The 21095-nt window shown below is 48.2% G+C and overlaps 1 protein-coding gene and 1 long non-coding RNA gene across 3 annotated transcripts in view; one reads left to right on the top strand and one right to left on the bottom strand.

The window, feature by feature from the left end:
• LOC145511074 (uncharacterized) overlaps positions 1–16301 on the top strand; it is a 48465-nt gene extending 32164 nt beyond the window's left edge. For both annotated transcript variants that reach the window (XR_014057481.1, XR_014057480.1), the window contains exon 3: positions 15533–16301. This is a non-coding gene — a long non-coding RNA (uncharacterized LOC145511074). The remainder of the gene's footprint in view (positions 1–15532) is intronic.
• TG (thyroglobulin) overlaps positions 1–21095 on the bottom strand; it is a 240153-nt gene that overhangs the window by 14392 nt on the left and 204666 nt on the right. Inside the window, exons 44-45 of the mRNA XM_081503609.1 lie at positions 12949–13130; positions 10334–10441 (exon numbers count right to left, since the gene is read on the bottom strand). Of these exons, the coding sequence (XP_081359735.1) occupies positions 10334–10441; positions 12949–13130 (290 nt within the window). The remainder of the gene's footprint in view (positions 1–10333; positions 10442–12948; positions 13131–21095) is intronic.

Genomic DNA, 21095 nt, shown 5'->3' with positions numbered 1-21095 from the left:
CAGCCCTGCCCTGGCCCTGACCTTACCTTCTAGCCAATATGCTCACCTAAAATCTGCTGGATTTGCAGGGAGGCTAAGCCTCCATTCCTGCGAGTCAAAAGCAAAGTCACATTTCGGAGACTAGTCACACATAAGCTCTTGACCTGAGCTCTGCTTGCCCCATGATGGAGACATCACACATGGACAGCAGGGCTTCTTAGGGAGCAGGACTGAGGTGCTGTCCCCAGACGAATGCACTTGATTCTGGGCCCTGTGGACACAGTGACCTGTGCTGGGAAGCAGGGTGAGGAGAGGATGGGTAGGATGTTTCTTGACATAAACAGGCCACATGTTTGCCTTCTGGAGGTTGAAGATGCTTCGCTGCTGAAAGGCCCATTGCTCCAGCCTATGTGACTGGATTGATCTGAGAGCCTGCTGCTGCAGGGATTTCTATCCTTGTTCTGTCTGCAGGAGGAAGTTTGTTGACCTCATCCCCATAAAATATTCTCCTTTTCTTATCTTTAGCCAGCATCTCTCGACAACTTCCTCTGAAGGAAATTAGGGAACACAAAGGAATAAAAGCCCTTCTGCTTCCCAGGCTTTTTTTTTTTTTTTTTAAGGGTTGTTAAATAACTTACAAATAGAAGCTTACCAGTGTGCTTCTCTTTGCACAAATCTAATATGAAAAAGTTCAGATTCTGCCCATGAATTAATCAAGAAGTAATTGTATGCTTTGGCTTGTGTTTTACAAAAGGATTCCCTATACAATACTTTAAATAACACAGCCCCATCCATGGCTCCAGATGAAATAGTTGCAATATTTCCATAGCTCCCTAAAGCCCAGCAGAGCTGGATGATATATGCTTTGGCAATACAGGCGACACATTCAAAGGACTTGCTGGATTCACCTGGACATTTTATTCCCTACATAAGGCATAACAATTGTTGCTCAGAAAAGGCTGAACTTTCCTGGCCCAACACATCTATTCTCACCAGGAAGTTATGTGTCTACCAAGAACCAACTGTGTTCCTCGCTAATCTGTTTGTGCCTGTTATAGTTCTCACTGTAATTATAGAACTGAATTAAATGCATTGCATATCTCATGGATGCCCCACTTTCAAGAAACCAAAAGTGGACATCACAGAGCTTGCATTATGGTTTTGGTTTTGCACAAATTTCAAAGAGAGAATTCCAAACTGTGTTTCCCTACTTAAACTTTTGACCCTGCACAAAGCATGGCAAGTAAATGTTCATTTATATGCTTGCAGTTCAAATTAAATGTTTGAGGCATATACATACCTTATTCATTTTTCACAAGTTCCCATGTTAGTTAACTTTCCTGATTAACTAAATGATCATAATATTGGATAACAGGGTTTCCAATGGTTTTTAGTGAGTTGTGTTATGAGTGTGAAAGAAAAGACCAATGTGCATTTTACATAATCTTAAAAAATCTCCAATGCCTTTCTATCATACTCAGATACAATAATATCTCTGCCTGCCACAACTTGCAAACTCCTATGTGAACCGCAAGACCCCATCTTTTCCTCCCACATCTCCTACTACTCTCCTCTTCAAAAGACCTCAGTTCTCCATCCCTCTTTATCCTCAGACATGTCAAGCCTTTTTCCTTCCTAGTGCCATTATCCAAACTTACTCTATTTATTTATCATCTGCTCTTTGCAACCTACTCTTAGACCCTTATCAGCCTTACCCCCTGACTATAGTGTTAGTCCCAAGAGCAGAGCCCTTCTCTGTCTTACCAGTTGCTCTATCTCTAGGATTTCCATCTCAGAGAATCTGGGGCATAGAAGATAGTAGTTATTTGTTGAATCAGTGTTAAAAACGATGTATAGCACAAGCCCTTATATATCATGAGGGTGGCTTCAGTCTCAGAAAATTATTTACTTCCATCTTTACTGGGAAATTATCTTATTAATCACACAGGATGTAGCCAGGCCAAGGGACTCAGTTCAAGAATTCAGCCTCTTAATATTTTCTTTGGTTTGCTAATTTCAACTAATCCACCAAGACACACCAACTAGAAAGATAAGACTGTGAATCTGGAATGTTAAAGGCCCTGGAATGCATGGAAACATCTAGAATGCACATGCAGTGGTGTACAAAATGTCTTGAGTTTGGAATTGATGGCTTTGTTTTTCCAGGGTTGGGACAACTTGCGAAGGAGGAATATTACTGCTTCGTTGGTCATTTTGATTTTTTTTTTTCTTCTCAGACCTTATATTTCCTAAAAGGAAAATAACCCAAATACTGACCAGCTACAATATGTCAAGTATTTAATGTATATTGACTTGAATCTTCACACTGTGAGGCAGATATAACTATACCCATTTTCTAGGTGAGGAAACTGAGGTGAAGGAACTTGCTCAAATGCAGAAGCTAACAAATGGAAGAGATAGGATTAACATCTTAGTTGGCTTAACTTCCAAGGATTTGTTCTCCTACACTGAATTGCTTCTCCCAAAGGTAAAGAACGGTCCAACATCCTATGTGGAGCTTGGAGAGATGTTTAATCCCAAGAGTCCGACCCCACTGCCCTTTCAAAGTCAAGTCTCAGCTCTCTAAAATGTCTTCTGCACCATGGAGGCATGGGAATCACATCTCAGGATCCTGGAGACCAAAAGCTTTGGAATAAGGGCCTGAACAGAGTACACGATTCAAGTATGACGGTTCACACAGAGTTCTGAGGTGAATTTCCATGCGAATGATGACCTGACTCCACCCCCAGGAGGCTTAAGATCAGGGGCCTCTAATTCCCTCTCTGAAGTGGCCACAGCAACCCTTTCAGTGGCCAGTTCCCTAAAACCACTTTATCTGTGGTTGCTTTCTTCCTAGCACTGTGTTCATTCCAATGTGGGTTCTCCCAGGATCATACATTAAGCAGTATGAGTAGCACCTACTGAGTGCCAACTTTGCGCCAGGCAGCAAGCTAAGCTGCTTGCATGCTTTGTCTTACTTGATCCCCACACACTCCTGTACGTGTCAGTACTATTACTAGCTCCATCTACGGATGAGGAAACTGAAGCTCAGAGAGGCTGTCACTTGCCAGAGGCACACAGTACGAGGCAGAACCAGGCTGAGCCTCCTAAGGACAGGCAATATCAGAGAAAACACCAATGCTCCCTGCGATGCTTGCTGGGGCCTGGCTCCTAGAGGAAGGTTTGGAGAGGATCCCCCAAACCTGGGTCGGTCACAGGGCAGTCCTTTGCTTGTGAGTGGCAGAAAATAAAGTGGGGGCCCATTCTGGGAAGATACTCAGCCAGTGTGTCCTTTGGGAAGAGCTGGTTAGAGAGAAAGACATCAACCATAGTCAACAAGATGGTGAAGCCGGGACTGGCAGGGAGGGAAGAGTCCCAGCAGAGTGTGGGAGGTGACGCTTAGAGACGGCTGGGCAAGAGAGACAATGCCCATGGCCTGAGATCCAGGAGCGGACAGCAGGCCAGGGCCCTGCCTAATGTGACCACCAAAGAGAGCCTGGCAGCTTTCCAGGGCTTTGTAACAGAAGCCCCAAAGGTTCTGTTTGGGTGGTGCACTGCGGTCTGCCTGAGAGTCTGTGGGGCCAGGGATGGTGTCTGGGGGTGGGTTGGTCCTGTGCTGATTCAGGGATGGGCTCTGAGAAAGGGATCGCCACTTAACTCCAGTGCTGTTAGTGATAACTGCCGTTTTGAGGGATGCCAGCAGAGTTAATCAACTGAGGACCATTTTGGCCCCCACGGAACAGTGGCCATATCTGGAGACATTTTTAGTTATCACAACTGGGAAGGTGCTTCTGGCATTGAATGAGTGGAGGCCAGAGTTTCTGCTAAACTCTGCTCAACAGCACACAATGCACAGGACAGCCTCCACACCAAAGAGTTATCCGGCCTGAAATGTCAACAGTGTTCAAGTTGAGAAACCCTAGATTACAGTCACCACTGAAAATTCCTCTTCCTGAAACAATTGGCTGTATAGGTGGAGCCATGGAGGAAACTGGCTCAAAATCTCCGCAGTGAGCAGAGCTGAGGAAAAGAAACATTCTAAGTTGTGTTCAGTGAGGTTCAGTCGCTCAGTCATGTCCAACTCTTTGCGATCCCATGAACCGCAGCACGCCAGGCCTCCCTGTCCATCATCAACTCCTGGAGCCTACTCAAACTCATGTCCATTGAGTCGGTGATGCCATCCAACCATCTCATCCTCTGTCGTCCCCTTCTCCTCCTGCCCTCAATCTTTCCCAGCATCAGGGTCTTTTCACATGAGTCAGTTCTTTGCATCAGGTGGCCAAAGTATTGGAGTCTCAGCTTCAACATCAGGCTTTCCAATGAATATTCAGGACTGATTTCCTTTAGGATGGACTGATTGGATCTCCTTGCAGTCCAAGGAACTCTCAAGAGTCTTCTCCAACACCACAGTTCAGAAACATCAATTCTTCAGGGTTCAGCTTTCTTTATAATCCAACTCTCACATCCATTCATGACTACTGGAAAAACCATAGCTTTGACTAGACAGATTTGTTGGCAAAATAATGTCTCTGCTTTTTAATATGCTGTCTAGGTTGGTCATAGCTTTTCTTCCAAGGAGCAAGTGTCTTTTAATTTCATGGCTGCAGTCACAATCTGCAGTGATTCTGGAGCCCCCCCAAAAATAAAGTCTGTCATTGTTTCCATTGTTTCCCCATCTATTTGCCATAAAGTGATGGAACCAGGTGCCATGATCTTAGTTTTTTGAATGTTGAGTTTTAAGCCAGCTTTTTCACTTTCCTCTTTCACTTTCATCAAGAGGCTCTTCAGTTCTTCTTTGCTTTCTGCCATAAGGGTGGTGTCATCTACATATCTGAGGTTATTGATATTTCTCCCAGCAATCTTGATTTCAGCTTGTGCTTCATCCAGCCCAGCATTTCGCATGACATACATGCGAAAGTATATATGTTATATAAGCATATAAGTTATATAAGCAAGGTGACAATATACAGCCTTGGCATACTGCTTTCCCGATTTGGAACCAGTCTGTTGTTCCACGTCCAGTTCTAACTGTTGCTTCTTGACCTGCACACAGATTTCTCAGAAGGCAGGTCAGGTGGTCTGGTATTCCCATCTCTTTAAGAATTTTCCACAGTTTGTTGTGGTCCACACGGTCAAAGGCTTTGGCATAGTCAATAAAGCAGAAGTAGATGTTTTCTGGAACTCTCTTGCTTTTTCAATGATCCATCGGATGTTGGCAATTTGATCTCTGGTTCCTCTGCCTTTTCTAAAACCAGCTTGAACATCTGGAAGTTCACAGTTCACATACTATTGAAGCCTGGCTTGGAGAATTTTGAGCATTACTTAGCTAGCATGCAATTGTGTGGTAGTTTGAACATTCTTTGACATTGCCTTTCTTTGGGATTGGAATGAAAATGGACCTTTTCCAGTCCTGTGGCCACTGCTGAGTTTTCCAAATTTGCTGGCATATCGAGTGCAGCACTTTCACAGCATCATCTTTTAGGATTTGAAATAGCTCAACTGGAATTCCATCACCTCTACTAGCTTTGTCCGTAGTGATGCTCCTAAGGCCCACTTGACTTCATACTTCAGGATGTCTGGCTCTAGATGAGTGATCACACCATCCTGGTTATCTGGGTCATGAAGATCCTTTTTGTACAGTTCTTCTGTGTATACTTGCCACCTCTTTTTAATATCTACTGCTTCTGTTAGGTTCATGACATTTCTGTCCCTTATTGTGCCATCTTTGCATGAAATGTTCCCTTGGTATCTCTAATTTTCTTGAAGAGATCTCTAGTCTTTCCCATTCTATTGTTTTCCTCTATTTCTTTGCATTGATCAGTGAGGAAAGATTCATGTCAATAGTTTTAAGTAGTGTAAGTTGTGTTCTCATGTCAACAGTCTTGGAAGCAAAGCTGCTAGATATTATTGTAGGTACACACACAAACACATACACACACACACACACACAGATGCAGGTATTCTCTCCCTGAACCCTTCCCGTATCCCTATGGGACATGCATTATCACTCTCTCTTGTATAGATGAAGATGCACTGAGGCTCAGAGAGGTTAAGCATCTTGTCCAAAGTCACACAGCCAGCAAGTGGACTTAGCCATTGTAGGGACTCAGAAGTTTCAGGCTGAAGTAGGTGCAATTGAAAGAAAACTGGAGAAATGGTAGGAGACAGGGTTTGAGTTCAGACTGCCACTTACTGACTCTGTAACTGGGACATAATTCCAGTCTCCTCTGAGCATTTGTTTCTTTATCTGTAAGATGAGTTGGACAAAATCATCTTACATAGTTTGTGATTCTTTGAATCTGGATCTTAAAATTGCACCTCCTTCTCATACTGTAGATTTTCATTTCTTTATCTCCTCTCTCATCCATTAGGCCTATTCTTTCCTCAAAGAATTTCAGAGATGTAAATCTCATCTACAATCCAGGTAAGTAGGTAGAGAACCAAGCAGTGCTGTGATCAATTAACAAGAGGCTGTGAGAAAGTGGTAATTTATTGTGTTTTGTTCTCTGGCTATGCCAGGAAAGCTAATATATGCTCATAGAAATGGAGGCACCAGACAGATGGCTGAAACCATAAGGCACGCACATACATTTTAAGTCTGTAGATCTGAGCCAGAAATAAATGAGACTGTGACAGCTCCAGGGCAGAATGAGAGAGACGTCTTTTCAGGCAGTAAAAGATAAACTTGCCAACAATTAAATGGGTTAGTTCTCGTGATTCATTCATTCATCTACTATATAAACAGAACCATATTACGGTCGTGGTGGGAGAGATATATGCCTAGAAAGACGTCAAGAACGCGTTTTGATGGACAAGAATAATGAGACACTCTCACCATTTCCTGTTTACCAGGTCCCGTTCTATATACAAATGATCTTAGCAACCCTCTGAAGCAGACACTATTATTATTATTCCCATTTTCAGATGAAGAAACTGTCACCAAGGAGGTTAAGTGACTTGCTTTAAATTCCTGAGCTAATAAGACAAGTTTCTAACAAGGCAGCTGGCCCAGAGTCCCTGCTCTAACCAGGACATTCTCTGCCTTTGTACAGTTGGCAACATCTCTGTCTCTAAAATGTATCAGTGATTCTGAAAGTCTCTTTGCTCCAAAATTCACAGAATGTGAGAGTCAGAAAGGTGACTGAGCTCAGACGTTTTTCATACCTCTCTAAACTGCATGACCTTGAAATTTTACTTGAAGTTCAGTTATTGAGATAAAGGGGCTGGGAGGTTCAGATCCCCCCACTCCCTTCTTGCTGTCCTCCTGTCAGCGATCCTGGGTCCAGGGCTCTACAGAGCCCAGCTAAGACTGAGTATTCCTGACCTCTCTCACCTCCTTACTTCCATTTTGCAGATGGCAAAACTGAGCCCCAAGGCACCTATAAACTAGAGTGGAAAGGACACTTTCCCACCTGTTAAAGGAGGTAGTTGGATCAGCTTCTGTCCTTCAGCATGGTTTCCTGAGCACCTACTATGCCCTTTCTGTGTCAGGAGGGTCTCTTGGCCCTGAGGTGCTGTGACTATAAAGACCCCAGCAGGCATTTTGTGTGTCTCTGACACACAAACACGTCTTCCTTTCAAGGGAGGTTCTGTGGACCAGCCCTTCTGTTGGTCCCCAGGAGGGTGTGAAGATGCTCTTTAGCAACACAGAATCCCAAACTGGCCATAGAAGACTGAAGGTATGTCTTGGCCTCTGTTCAAGGATCGCTCCTCCCAGGACCACCCCAATCCTAAGTCCCGAACAGCCAGCTTTGAACCCTGTCCCTCAGGAGCCTCCCCGGCAGGGCTGCCATATTACTGAGAAGGGTGGTGCTTCGGGTTGATTTCTGTCCCCCTTAAAAGACTTGTTGGAGCCCCTACCTCTAGGAGCTCAGAATATGACCTTCACTGGGAACAAGGTCTTTGCAGAGACAAGTTAAAGGGAACTCATTAGGGTGGGTCTTAGTCCAGCATGACTGATGTCCTTACAAAAAGGAGAAATTTGCACGTAGACACACAGCGGAAAGATGTTCACCTACTAGCCAAGAAATGCCTGAGGCCCCTGGAAGCAGGGGGGTGGGGGTGGGTCTAGAGTAGATCATCCCTTCCAGCCTCCAGGGGGAGCATGGCCCTGCCTCTGCCTTGATTCCCGACTCCAGCCCTCCAGAACTGTGGTTCTAAACCCCCCAGGGTGGAAACGAATTCAGATGGGGTCAAAGCATTACTAATTCTGGCCAGAATCCTATGGATCTTCTCATTATGCTTTGTTTTGATTGTTTCTGTCCTCATATAATAGGTGCAGTTCTTTGTTGTTGTTGTTGTTGTTTGCCATTTATAAATTCTGGACTCCAGGCTTCCTCTGGTGGTTCAGTGGTAAAGAAAGAATCCACCTGCCAATGTAGGGGACACAGGTTCGACCCCTGGCCTGGGAAGATCCCCCATGCCACAGGGCCTCTAAGCCTGAGTGCTGCAACTGCTGAAATCTGTGTGCCCTAAAGCCAGTGTAATGAGAAGCCCTCACACCGCAACTAGAGAGTGGCCCCTACTCGCTGCAACTGGAGAAAAAGCCCATGCAGCAACGGAGACCCAGCACAGCCAAAAATAAATAAATAAATGAAAAAATTATCAAAAAAATTCTGGAGTCCAAAAGCACATGAATGTGTTGAAGGCTTTTGATGAGCTTACTTCTGGAGGCTCACAGCTTCTGCTATAACCTCTACCTTAGAAGGGAGGAGGGCAGACCAGCCTGAAGAAATGCACTGGGCGTGAATTCCTGAGAGCCCTGGCATTTGGGATGCTGCCAAGGCAGACTCTACCAACGACTTCCCACGCCCGGCCCCCCAGGACATGGTGGCCACAGGGTTATGAGGCTTCCTTTCATCTCTGTCCAAACCCTCAACTGTCCTCACCATCCCCTTCCTTCTCTACTGACTGACTTCTCAGCAGAATCCTAGCCTGACATTACTCTCCCTCCCACAAAGTGGAGGCAGTTGCTTGACTCTAGGAAATGGAGCAGGTTGACATACTTCTAAGCAGAGAGACCACACGTTTTCATGGAAAGAGAACTCTGGGTCTCAGAGAAGCTGACTACGTCACTGTTCTATAACCACTGCTTGTCCTTGGGGAAATCATGTGAAGCTCCTTGACCTTCAGACTCTTTATCTGTAAAATGCAGATGGTCATCCCAATACTGCTGACCTCACAAAGATGGATGTTCTGTGTGTGTGTGTGTGCATTAGTCGCTCAGTTGTGTCTGACTCTTTGCAACCCCATGGACTGTAGCCTACCAGGCTCCTCTGTCCATGGGATTCTCCAGGCAAGAATACTGGAGTGGGTTGCCATGCCCTTCTCCAGGGGATCTTTCCAATCCAGGGATCCAACCTGGGTCTCCTGCATTGCAGGAAGATTCTTTACCAGACATTCTGTGTAGTGTTACAAATTGAAAAACCTGTCGAGGGAAGCCAGGTAAGCAGTGAGTGCTTGCTTAGGAAAACTAGAATATTTGGGAGACTGTATTAGTTTCTTATCATTGCTGTAACAAATTATCGTAAACTCTGGTGACTTGTAGCAACAGAAATTTACTGTCTCACAGTTCTGGAGACAAAACCAGATTTACTGAGCCCAAATCCAGATGTGGGCAGGGCCATGCTGCCTCTGGAGGCTCCAGAGAAGAAGCCATGCCTTATGCCTCCAACTCTGGTAGTGCTGGCATTTCTTGGCTTATATGTGCATCACTTAAGCTCTGCTTTCTCCTTTTCTATGTGTAGCAAATCTCCCCACCTCCCGCTTAAAAGGACACTTGTGAATGCATTTAGGATCCTTTGGGATAATTCAGGATAGATTTTTCACATCAGGATCCCTAGTTTATTCATATCTATAAGCCCCCTTTTCCTTAAGATGTCACATTTACAGGTTCTAGAGTTTAGGACCTGGTATCTCTAGGTGATCATTATTTCCTTTTGTTGCAAAAAATCTTTTTATACGTTGGAAAGCGATTTTCTTAAATTAAGCTAAGTGTTCAGTTTTTAGAGGCACAAACACATAAGATTAATAAAGATGGCTCCTCCTCTCAAGTCAGGTCAATCAATGAATAGCTAATGTTGCAATCCCAAACTGCTTTCTACACCTTTTATCCTACATAACCTTCCTACAAATGTTATGAGATACAGCGGCGATTACCGTTCTACCCATTTTTCAGATGATAAAACTGAGACTCAGAAAAGTTAAGCGACGTGTTCCATGTCATTGAGCCAGGAGTTGTACGGCGGTCTTGCCCTCTTTTTTCTGTTACCCTGTGGACTGCAGAAGTGACAGGGACCCTCGGCCAGATTCCCTTCACGTGTCCACACCCACCGTGGCCACGCGGCCACCTTACCTGCTGTGGCTGTAGCTTTCTGGAGCGTGGTACATGAAGACGTTTCCTCGGACTGTCCTTGCCCAGTGGCTGGCCATGTCGATAACGGGGCAGATGATAAAGTAGTCTCTGGTGAGAGGAAGACAGGGGGTGGAGAGTCTAGTCATGTCCAGCTGTATATACAACCATGCTGGGTAAAGGTTTCTCCCAGGCAAGGGTCCCTGGGCTACCAGCCCCTCTGCATACACCTGCAGAGAACACACCCGCTCCTCACACCCCCAGCTTTCCTCTTGCCCCAGCTGGGCCCCCTGCACAGTCCAGCCTGCTTCATGGATGGCCATGATCATACGCTATGGTCCATACGATGCATGTCAGGGTCAAGAGACCCGTGGGAGAAACATCTTCCCAGAACATCAATTTTACCCAAAAACTTGGGAACAAAACATCTTATAGTCAAATAAATACAATACACTGTGGAGCTGAACATAATTGTGCATTTAAAAAGAAGATGGAGACCTCAAGGGTCTGGGGCCACCAGGCTTTGAATCCGACGCAGCATCTCTATGTCTCCTTGACACTCCATGTCCTCAGCTGAGAAACGGGGCCCATGAGCCCGATAATGTAGAGATCCTGGTAAGTGATGGACTCATGGAAGTCCATCAGTGAGGAGGGCTGCCTACCCCTCCTCTAGAGGTGGAGACCAGCACCTCCAGGGCTCACAGGGAAGGTTCTCAGAGAGCACGTGGCTGGCGGGGTGAGTCTGGAAGTGCAGATGGAGCCAGCCCTCTTCAGCTCACGGACCCCTGAGGAGCAGTCAGCACGACAGGGGTGGGAGCAGACCTCTAGAGAGGCCCACCCTGATAACACTGTGACGAGGGCACTGGAGGCAGGGAGGCCCGTGGAGTCTGTTGCCTCAGTCCGGCCAGGAGGGAAAGAGGGCCGGACCTGAGGGAGAACTGGGGTCTGCCTCATCATTGAAGCCTTCCTTGGTTACCTGCCTCCCTCAGACCTCCGCTCCTGCCCCCGGTTCATGGATTGCTCTCAAAGACAGTTACAGGCTAAGGCTGGAACAGGAAGGAACATAGGTCTCTGAACTCTAGCCTGAGCTCTTTCCACAACATGGATCTGAGCCAGTCCCGACGTGGCTGTGAGCCTCTCAGGGCCCAGGACTCAGACATCTGTGAGCCCTTAGGGTCCATTCTAGGGCTGGGCCTCCAGGAACAGCTGTTGGCCATTTGGTTCAAAGGGTTCAAAGCTGAACTCTCCACTGGAGGGAAAATTAGAGCCTCTTGGTCCCCGAGGTCCCAGGGAGTGGTACAAAGTTTTATTCGGAGCCAGTGATGCTCTGATTGGAGACCGCAGACTCTTGGGCAGAGAGACCAAGCAGGGAAGTGTGTCTCAACACCCTTCAGTCCAGCTCTTTCCATCACAGGCAAGTTCAGCAGGGGGCCTCTGAGCCTTGACAGTGGCTCTGTCCCCAGAGACAGAGAGCGAGGGCCAGTGTGGACCTCCCCGAGGACAGGAAGGAAGCTCCAGTATGCCAGAACCCCCCCGACCACATTCTCCCCTCGTGGAGGGGGGCCTGCCAGGGAACTAGAACATGTCAAGGGGGACTCACAGGTGACCCGAAAGCTAGAGTCCCCACTATGGTCTCATCCTGGGGGCTCCACAGGCAGAGAGAACCACAACCTGGCTGTTTCTTGACTGTGATGAGAGAGAGGGACGGTCTGGGGACAGCAGAGGGTGACGTCGGTGGGGGGCATCCACTAACCACTTCTGGGGTGGGGGACCTGGGCAGACTTCCCCAGGGAAGGAAGCTGGAAGCAGTGAACTTGAGCAACAAGACCCATAAACAGTGAGCGTAGAAATAGAAACAGCATCCTGGGGAAAGGGTCACACGGCCTCAGGAGCCCTGCGTCCCCTATTCTAGGTGTGACATCAGGCACAAACCTTCCCCTGTCTAGGCCTGTGTTTCCTGTGCAAGGTGAATTCTGGCCACAAAGCAGAGTCACTTGGGGGACCCTTGAAACACATTTCATGCTTAGTCACTCCATCCTGTCTGACTCTTTGCAACCCCATGGACTATAGCCTGCCAGGCTCCTCTGTCCATGGGATTGTCCAGCCTCTGTCCAAGCTCCTCTCTCCAGGCAAGAATGCTGATGTGGGTTGCCATTTCATCCTCCAGGGGATCTTTCTCACCTAGGGATCGAACCCAGGTCTCCTGTACTGAAGGCGAACTTTTAACCATCTGAGATATATACCAGTGCTTATGAGGCCTGGACTCTTGCCCCACCCTTCGAGTGCTCCCTACACGGTTCTCAAGGGTAGCCTAGGTCCAGATCGCTGGATTGGAGGACTTGGGGTCCTCTCTGCTGGGTTGGGCTGTTCCCTTCTGCACCAAGCACCCCCCTCCCTGGTTCTCCATCAGCACCAGCTGAACTCAGCTTCTATGCACAGGGTGTATACAGCAGGCACAAGCACCACGGAGGGAAGGACGGGGTCACCCCTCATGTCACCCCCATGTGGGCAGGCAGCCCCCACTTTGGACTGAATGAAGGAGTCAGCGAAAAGCACCAGCACCGCACCCCAGTTCTCCCCCAGTGGCCTGAGCATCCCCACACGCTCAGGCGGCTCACCGCGTGGCCTGCTCCAGGGCGCGGGAGAAGGAGGCGTAGTCGTCTGAGTCGTGCTCCAGGGAGTAGTACCACGTGGCTGCAGCCTGCACACCGGCATCCGCTGCCTCGCCGCCCAGGGAGTTCTGCAGCGCCTGATAAAAGGCTGTTTTGCTACTGGTCCGGCCTTGACTTTCCTCAAATTGCTTGAAGAAGAAAAAGATACGGAAATCACCCGGTCAGATTCTGAAAGGCCTCAAGTTAGCGTCGCTCGAACACATGGTTTAGAATTTTCTCTCTGGAAAGCGGTGGCAGATGGTGTGAAGCCCATGGATGCTACAGCCAGATGGCCTGGGTGCGAATCCCAGCGTTGCCACCTCCAGCTGTGTGACCTTAAATGAGTACTTGTACCTCTCTGTGCCCTCCTCTCCCAGCCTGAAAATGGACAGAGCAGAGCCTGCCCTCACCAACCCAGGCAGGGTTGCAAGGAAGATTAAAAGGTTAATACACATGAAGCACTGAAAATGGCGCCGGCAATCAGCAAGCGCTCACTGAACGCTAGCTTTTGCTGCAGGCTGCTCTCAGGTCTCACGGTGGGGGCTCCTGTACCGGATGGCTCAGCCAGCTTGTCACATGGTCTTGTTAGGAGAGCAGACTCCAGTCTCCTTCACTGACTCAAGCAGTCAACGTAAGGATGTTCTCTGCCCTCTCTTCTACTGATAAACCCACTCCCAGTCCAGGGCCAGCTGCTTGCCAGGCCTGGGAAACAGCCCTGAGCATGCTGTTCAGGGAGCCCTGATCAAGCTTCCCTGCTCTCGCGGGCCTCATGTTCTAGAGAGTGGAGGTGGAAAATAAGCAAATAGTTAGGCCGTTCATCCGGGACAGGTGCTGCGAAGAGAAACGGAGCAGGGTGAGAGGCAGGGGCCAGGGTGATTTCACAGAGGATGGGCGGGGATGGGGAGGGGTCCTCCCAGGCACCTCTCTGGGGGTGGGCGTCCAGTTGGAAATGAGTCTTTTCCCTTTCCTTCTTCCTTCTTTCCTCCTTTCCTCCTTTCCTTCCTGTCTTTCTTCCTTCCTCCCTCTTTCCCTCCCTCCCTTCTTTTCTTTCTTTCTCATTTTCTTTCTTCTCTCCTATCTTCAAAATTTGTTTTTAAACTGCAGTGACACTGGTCTATAACGTTAGATGAGTTTTATGTGTACAACATTCTATTCCTACTTCTGGGTACCCTACCGAGAGCTCACCATCAAAGGTTTAGTTTCCATTCCATCACTTACGTTTGAGACAGTAAATGAAACTGAAGTCAATTCCTTTTACCCGTTTTGCCCGCTCCCCACCCTCCCGCTCTGATCACCGCTACTCTGCCCTTGCTGTGTCTACGTGTTTATTGCTGCTTGGTTTGGTTTGTTCAGTTGTTCGTTTCGCTTGCGAGTGAAGTCATATGGTATTTGTCTTCCTCCTGTTCCTTCTTCCCTTCCTTACTTGTCCTGTCTGCCTGGGAGAGTCTGGGGAGGGCCATGTCCTCCCGCCCAGGACTCGGTTTCCTTATTTCTGAAGACAAGGGGCGGAGGGAAACACAGCTCCCGTGTGTGAGGTCCAGGCCACTTGGCCCTTGTACAGTCCTAGGATATGTGTTTACATATTTCTAGACTCTTATGTCAACACTGACATGTGCTTATCAGGACATCCTGACATGTTTAGATTGTTTTCCTAAACATTCCCAAGCACACCGGACCTGTGATTAGAATTCAAGGAGTGGGTGTGATCAGTAAGGAATCCCTGCTGTCTGAGACACAACCCCCTGGGGTCATGGGCTGTACAGCCTTCAGCCTGGCTCACCAAGAGCCTGGACCAGTGGGTGAACCACTGATCAGGAGCACGTCTACTGGTGGCTACACACCAGCTTCAGGAGAGACAAGGAAAGGAGATAGGGAGAGGTGTGCAAAGATGGCTTAGTCTGAATTCTATCTATAGTGGGTTATTTCTTGGAAAAGGATCTGAAGCAAATATGGCAAAAAATACTAATATCTGTTAAATCTAAATAGCAATGTGCTTACTCTATCAGTGTTTATTATATCAACGTGTTTATTATACAATGCATATTATATCAAATATTTCTGATCATGATCTATAATAAAAAAGACATTGGATACATGTGGGATTCACACACACTCACATTCAAAGGCCTGTAGTAATGTTCACAAGTAACGTTCATTCTCATTGTTAACATCTGTGATATACCTGATAGTTTTCATGGTATTGTATTCTAGTCTAGTCTAATCTGGTCTATTCAAAATGCTTGCCTGCAATCCAATTGACTTCACAATCTTCTAATAGTTTAGGGGGAAACCATCATGTTATTCATTGCCTTTTTCTGAGTTTTTGAAATATTTTATCCCCAAAACTATATTAGTCACCATTCACATAACTCTGATTATTGCTAAATATTTAGCATGTGTATTTCACTGAAATATCAAAATCACCATATGAGTTGGGCAGTTGCATAGAATCACTGCCAAATTCCAACAAAACTTTAATATACAGGGCATAGCACAGCTCTGGGCACACATGGTCAGTAGATGTGAGTGATTACTTTTTTCCTTGTTCCAGATGCAGGCAGGGGCCCCTGGGTGCCTTCAGGATGCTTTACTGAATCCCCAGAGGCTATTCTTGTTTTAGCGTTCCAGAACCACCGAGGAATCCCTGACCACAGGACTCAGTGTGGTGGTCAGTAAGTGCTGGACAAAATGAATAGTGAACACTCCGACCTTCGTAGAGATAGCACAGGAGAAGTTGCAAGTCCAAAGTCAAACCTCCTAGATTCAAATCCCCACAGCTGGAATGACCTGGACTTGGATGCCTGCTTTGCTAGGTATTAAATGTACATCATGGGCAAGTTACTGAAGCCCTCTCTGCCTTTGTTTTCGTCTCTGTGCAATGGACACAATAACATTACCCTCTTAATTAAACTGTCCTGAGGTTAAACATGCACACTGTTAGCATGATGCCTACTGCTGGATGCATGCAGACTCAACCCGGGGCGAGCTCAGCTGGCTCAGGGGAGCTTGTGTTTTAGAGTAAAAACTGATCTGTGCTGGTCCCCTTGACTGTGGGTCCAGACCCTTGGAACTCTTCTTCTGAATCACTGCTGGAAAATGACTGACCTTGTCCTGGTGCTGCGGAAATTCTTTCCATAAAGAGGCTGCTTTTAGGAGCAGCACGCCATTAAGCCCTGGGCCTTACTAGAAGCATCTCGAACAACCTGAACGGTTCCACAGCCAGAATGCTGAAGGGAAGGGCCCAGTTTCTGGTGCCACGAGACTGCAATTTGTTTCACATTCTAAGAGGACCTGAGCTGCTCAGATGAGCTGGGACATGACAGTGTCCATGGTCACTAGTCTGGAGAGACGGCTGGAGTGTGGACCTGGGACCCAGGGGAGCGCATGGGGATGGGAAGGGGCCTGATTTCAGAAGACCCAGGTCTCTTCCTGCTTGGCACAGACAGAAGCACAGATGCCGTTGCTGGTTTAATTAAAGAGGCAGCGGGAAGGAGAGAGGCCACCACATGACTGCCAATGGCACAAGCTGTAATTACAGGCAGGACCTTCCTCAGAGGCAGGTTTGTTGGGCATGGGCTCATTAAGGGCCATCAGGGATTGGCACACCTGAGCTGCGTGGTTTTAAAGGGCTGCCCTGAATATGCCCCACAGAACAGTTAGAGCCCTGGGGAACATTTAGAGACTGCAGAGGGGTCCAGAGTCACCTTGCATGCTGGTGGCCTAGGGAACTGAATGTGGGGCTCAGACCTGGCTGTGTGCGGCCTCAGAAGGTTTATTGCCGGTCAGTGTCCCCAGCTCCACAAAGCCCCAGCAGGGAGCCCAGGAGCCCCTGGTTCTCCCCTCCTTGAAGTTATGCAAAATGGTTGTGACATCGTAAGCTGGAGCAGAAGGAGACCCAGAGCAGCATCCCCAAAGGCAATCAGGTGAACGCTGAAAGGAGTGAATGGACAAACGCCCCCAGAATTCTCTAGAGCTCCAGGGTACCTGGAGGCACAAATCCTCCTTCATTTAACGGGCATATGATAGAGACCTACTGTGGCCAGCAGCTGAGGAGTTTGAAATGAACAGGACACAGACCTTCCCACAGAAGAGCCTGGTAAAGTCGAAGCGGTAACTTGTCAGTGAATGAAGTGGTCGTGGAAACTGGTTGAGGGTTGGTGTCCAGTGGAGATGGGGGTGAAGCAGAAAGAGGTGGGTTTGGGAAGCACACAATCGCTTCCTCACTCCCCACCTCAGCCTACCCTCATCACTCAGGCCTTCTCCTCACCCCCCTGAGGCAGCCCTTATCAAGGGCCCACGGGACCTACATCCTGTCAGGTCCAGGGGTCAGATCTCTGCCCTCATCTCACACCACTTCCAATGACGTTCTACCCTTGACCTCAGCTTCCTTTCACAAACACGTTCCTTTCTTGGCTTTCTGTGACATCAAGATTTCCTGGTTTTCTTCCAGATCTGTATCTATAGCTCTGAACCCGCTCCTGAACTCCCAGCTCACCCACCCAACTGCCGATCCTACACATATCCCCAGTCTGGGCATGTCTCACCTCTACCATGTCTTTAACCCTGACTTAACGTACCAGCTGGCCCCCTGGACCTCTCAATGGACCTCAGTCTGGTCTCTAAGTCCTATGTTATCTTTCCACAGTCCGTTTTCCATAGAGCTGCCAGAATGCTCTTCAGAAACACTGATCAGGAGTATCATTCTCTAGCTTAAACTTTCTGATAACTGCCCCCTGCAAGTAGAATCAAGTCACTGTTCAGAGGGCCTAACAGGTCTGCTTTCCTCTCTTACTGCTCCCTCCATCACCCACCGGGTTTAACAGCATCTGGCCTTCTCATCCCCGAAACCAGCCCTGCCCCAGGGTCTTTGCACCAGTTCCTCAACTGGCTCCACTCACGGCTGGCCCTTCTCATCACTCAGGACCAGAAGTCCCCTCCCTGACCTCCCTGCAAAGTCCTTTCCCCCAGTGCTTCCTTTCCTCTCTTGTTACTGTTACAGCTTTCTGCAGAGCACATTCCATGATCTGAAACTCCTATTTCCTTTGTTTACAAACCACTGTCACTGTCCTTTCCCTGGAACATAAACTCTATGAGCCAGGAGCCTGATCTCTTTGGTGGGGGCTGGGGACGTTCCCCCAGAGCCATGAGGCGAGCCCTCAGAGAGTTTGTGTTGACCCCTCCTGCCCTGACCACTGGGTGTGGAAGTGACCAGACCAAAGCCCAACTTCACCTTCCAGCAGGCCTCTTGCCAGCCCCCATCATAATTGTAGGGGCCATGATAAAATGTTCCTTTTAATTTTTTTTTAAATCAGAAGAAAAAATAAATATAATAATAATAATAATAATGAATATATACTAATGAATCCAGGGACTTCCCTGGCAGTCCGTGGGTTAAGACTTCACCTTCCACTGAAGTGGATACATGTTCATCCCTGGCTGGGGAGCTCAGATCTCACACAACTCAGGGCCAAAAATCCAAAACATAAGACAGAAGCAATATTGTAACAAATTCAATAAAGACTTAGAAAATGGTCTGCATCAGAAAATCTTTAAAATAAATAAATAAATAAATCCAGCCTGGCTGACATTCATCTTTTACTGGCACAGTCAGAAAATATTTTTACTGTTTTTGGGGGATGAGTCAAACCCATTGATCCCTGGTTTTCTCTTCACAGAGCACAGGGGATACTGAGACTAGGGACACGGGTGAGTGACGATACTGAGGGTTGGGTGGATACAGCACCAGCGTGGAGAAGAAAAGAAAACAGAAGTTCTCACTTAACTACAGGGTTGGTTGCCCTGTGCCCATTCAAAGACTAAGGAGATGGCAGCTCTCGGATTGGTTCAGCTGCCTGCATGGCATGGCTAAAGCAAGGAATCCCAACCTGTTTTTTTAATTCTGGGTTCTGGCTCTCCAGAGGGCCCCAGGATGTCTAGGGTCCAGATCCTCACATCTCTTCACCCCAAAGGGCCGGGGATTCGGTGCGGCAGTCCCCGTCTCTCCCCACAGGAAATCCATGTGCTCCCTGAGACTCTGGCATGCCCCTCTGCTGTAATCTGTCACCGAAGGCTTGGTTTTCCCGGGCTGGGGCTCATGCCAGCTCCTGGGGCTGCCAGGTGCCACTTTCCAACTCTCAGACAGGCTGCCCCCCCCCCAGCCCTGCTCCCTGCAGGGCCCCCACCCCACCTGCTCCTGGATGAGGCCAACTCCCGGCCAAGCTCAGGGGCAACGCGGCGGGGCCGATTGCGGTTTTTTTCTCTCCTTCCTTGGAGATGCTCGTGCTTGGAGGGGAAGGCAGAGCATTGCCTCTTGGAACAAATCTGCTTTTGATCATGCAAATTAATGCCCGGCTAATGTAGGCAGACTGTCAATTTCACCAGTTAGGGAGACAGAGAGAGAGAGAGAGAAAAGAGGGAAAAATCCCCACCACAGTGACTGACGAAGAATTTCAACGGAAAGCTGCTACTTCAGAAAATAAGATCGTTCTCTGTGAACAGAGCCATCCCGGGCATCCCAGGGAGCGCTGATGCACCACGGGTACGTGGTTAACTCTGCCAGTGTCATTAAGGCTCCTCGGGTGGGCCATAGGGGGCCTGGGGTGCTGGGGGCTGAGGGTCTTCACAGGGACTCGCTGGAAGCCCTACCCACCCTCTTTGGGCTGAGAGAATTTATTGGGTCTCCGCTGCTGTGACGGACGGGTGAGTCCAGGGGCTCACTTGGGGTGGGAGGGATGTTTATTTATCTCTTCCCCGTGACTTTCCCTGGGAAGCTGGATGGTGTGTCTTTGTGGGTTGGGCTCTGGATGGTACTGATGCAAGGGTGGAATAAGAGGAAAGCATGTGTATGTATCTGCCACGATTTGGAAAACCGGCGCAGGTCAGGCGAGGTGGTTCAGTGACTGTACGTTCTTTGTACTCCTGCCTTCTCGGGATAATTCTCTGGACTGGGGACAATAGCTTTGATATTGATCGTCATAGCACAGTTAAAGAATCAAAGGAAAAGCTAATATTTATTGAGCACATGCTACTTGCTGCCTGTATTTTTTCTTTCAACATCTTTATGGGGATATGTACTAGTAATCTCCCGATTTTACAGATAGGGAAACTGAGGCTCAGGCTCTAGTGAGCTCAAATTCTCCTGATTACAATCTGTGGACACCCAGGACACTTTCCTGCTCTGTTGACAGACAGCTCGGGGGACGGGGTACTGGCCAGTTCCATCATCACTGGATCACTTCTGCTGTCAGTGCCACTGCAGGTCCAATGACCCCCTCTTCCCCAACTGCCCAGAGGTCCTGCAGTAGGTGTCTGTCTCTCCAAACAGTGTGTATCAAACTGCCTTTTAATGATTTATTTTTGTTCATTTTCTATTTTGTTCCTTGACTGTGAGCTCCTCGAGGACAGGAATTTAATTTGTATTTATGTCCCAAACACCTAGCACAGAGCTGGGGGCAGAGTAAGTGACCTTGTTAAGTGTCACATGACTAATTGAACAGGTCTCTGTGCTGGGAAAACATGCTTGAGACCCTGTTCTGGTGGATCTGTCCTGCTTCTCAGCACAGACAGGGTGTGAGAGGCGGGGCCAGTAAGGATGGAGGGAGGATTGGGAAGAAGGAATTGCTGGGATGAAGGTCCTTGGGGACATGCCACCCTGGGCTTTGCCTTGACTAATGGCAGTTGGACTCAAGTGCTACTGAGCCGTCCGGGGGAAATGGAGAAACCCACAGCCCAACCCTGAATGCAGGTCATAGGGAGGCTGAGACAAGGCAGGGTAACCCAGAGGGCAAGTGAGAGCAGGGTTGTTGGAAGTAAAAGAGGAACCTCAACACCACATCCAGAGGGCACGTGGTAGCGTGGTTCCCACTTGGGTGTCCATGCTGGTCCATGGCAGCTCTGTGTCGGGCAGGATTCTGAGGACTCCTCTGGGCTGTGATCTGTCTGTAGGGTGTAGACGTTGCTAGTGCATTTCCACCCTCAATTTCCTAGAGTTGAATACAGAAAGCACCCCCAACTGGAGCCAGAGGGCCTGCGGTAGAGACTCGGCTTTGCAAATGACTAGTTAGGTGACCCATTGTATGTGCGTGTTTAGTTGCTCAGTGGTGTCTGACTCTTTG

The sequence above is a fragment of the Giraffa tippelskirchi genome, chromosome 6 (assembly GCF_054371585.1).
Source record: "Giraffa tippelskirchi isolate mGirTip1 chromosome 6, T2T-mGirTip1v1.2.pri, whole genome shotgun sequence".
Classification (NCBI taxonomy): Eukaryota; Metazoa; Chordata; class Mammalia; order Artiodactyla; family Giraffidae; genus Giraffa; species Giraffa tippelskirchi.
This window is presented reverse-complemented; position numbering and strand designations above follow the sequence as displayed.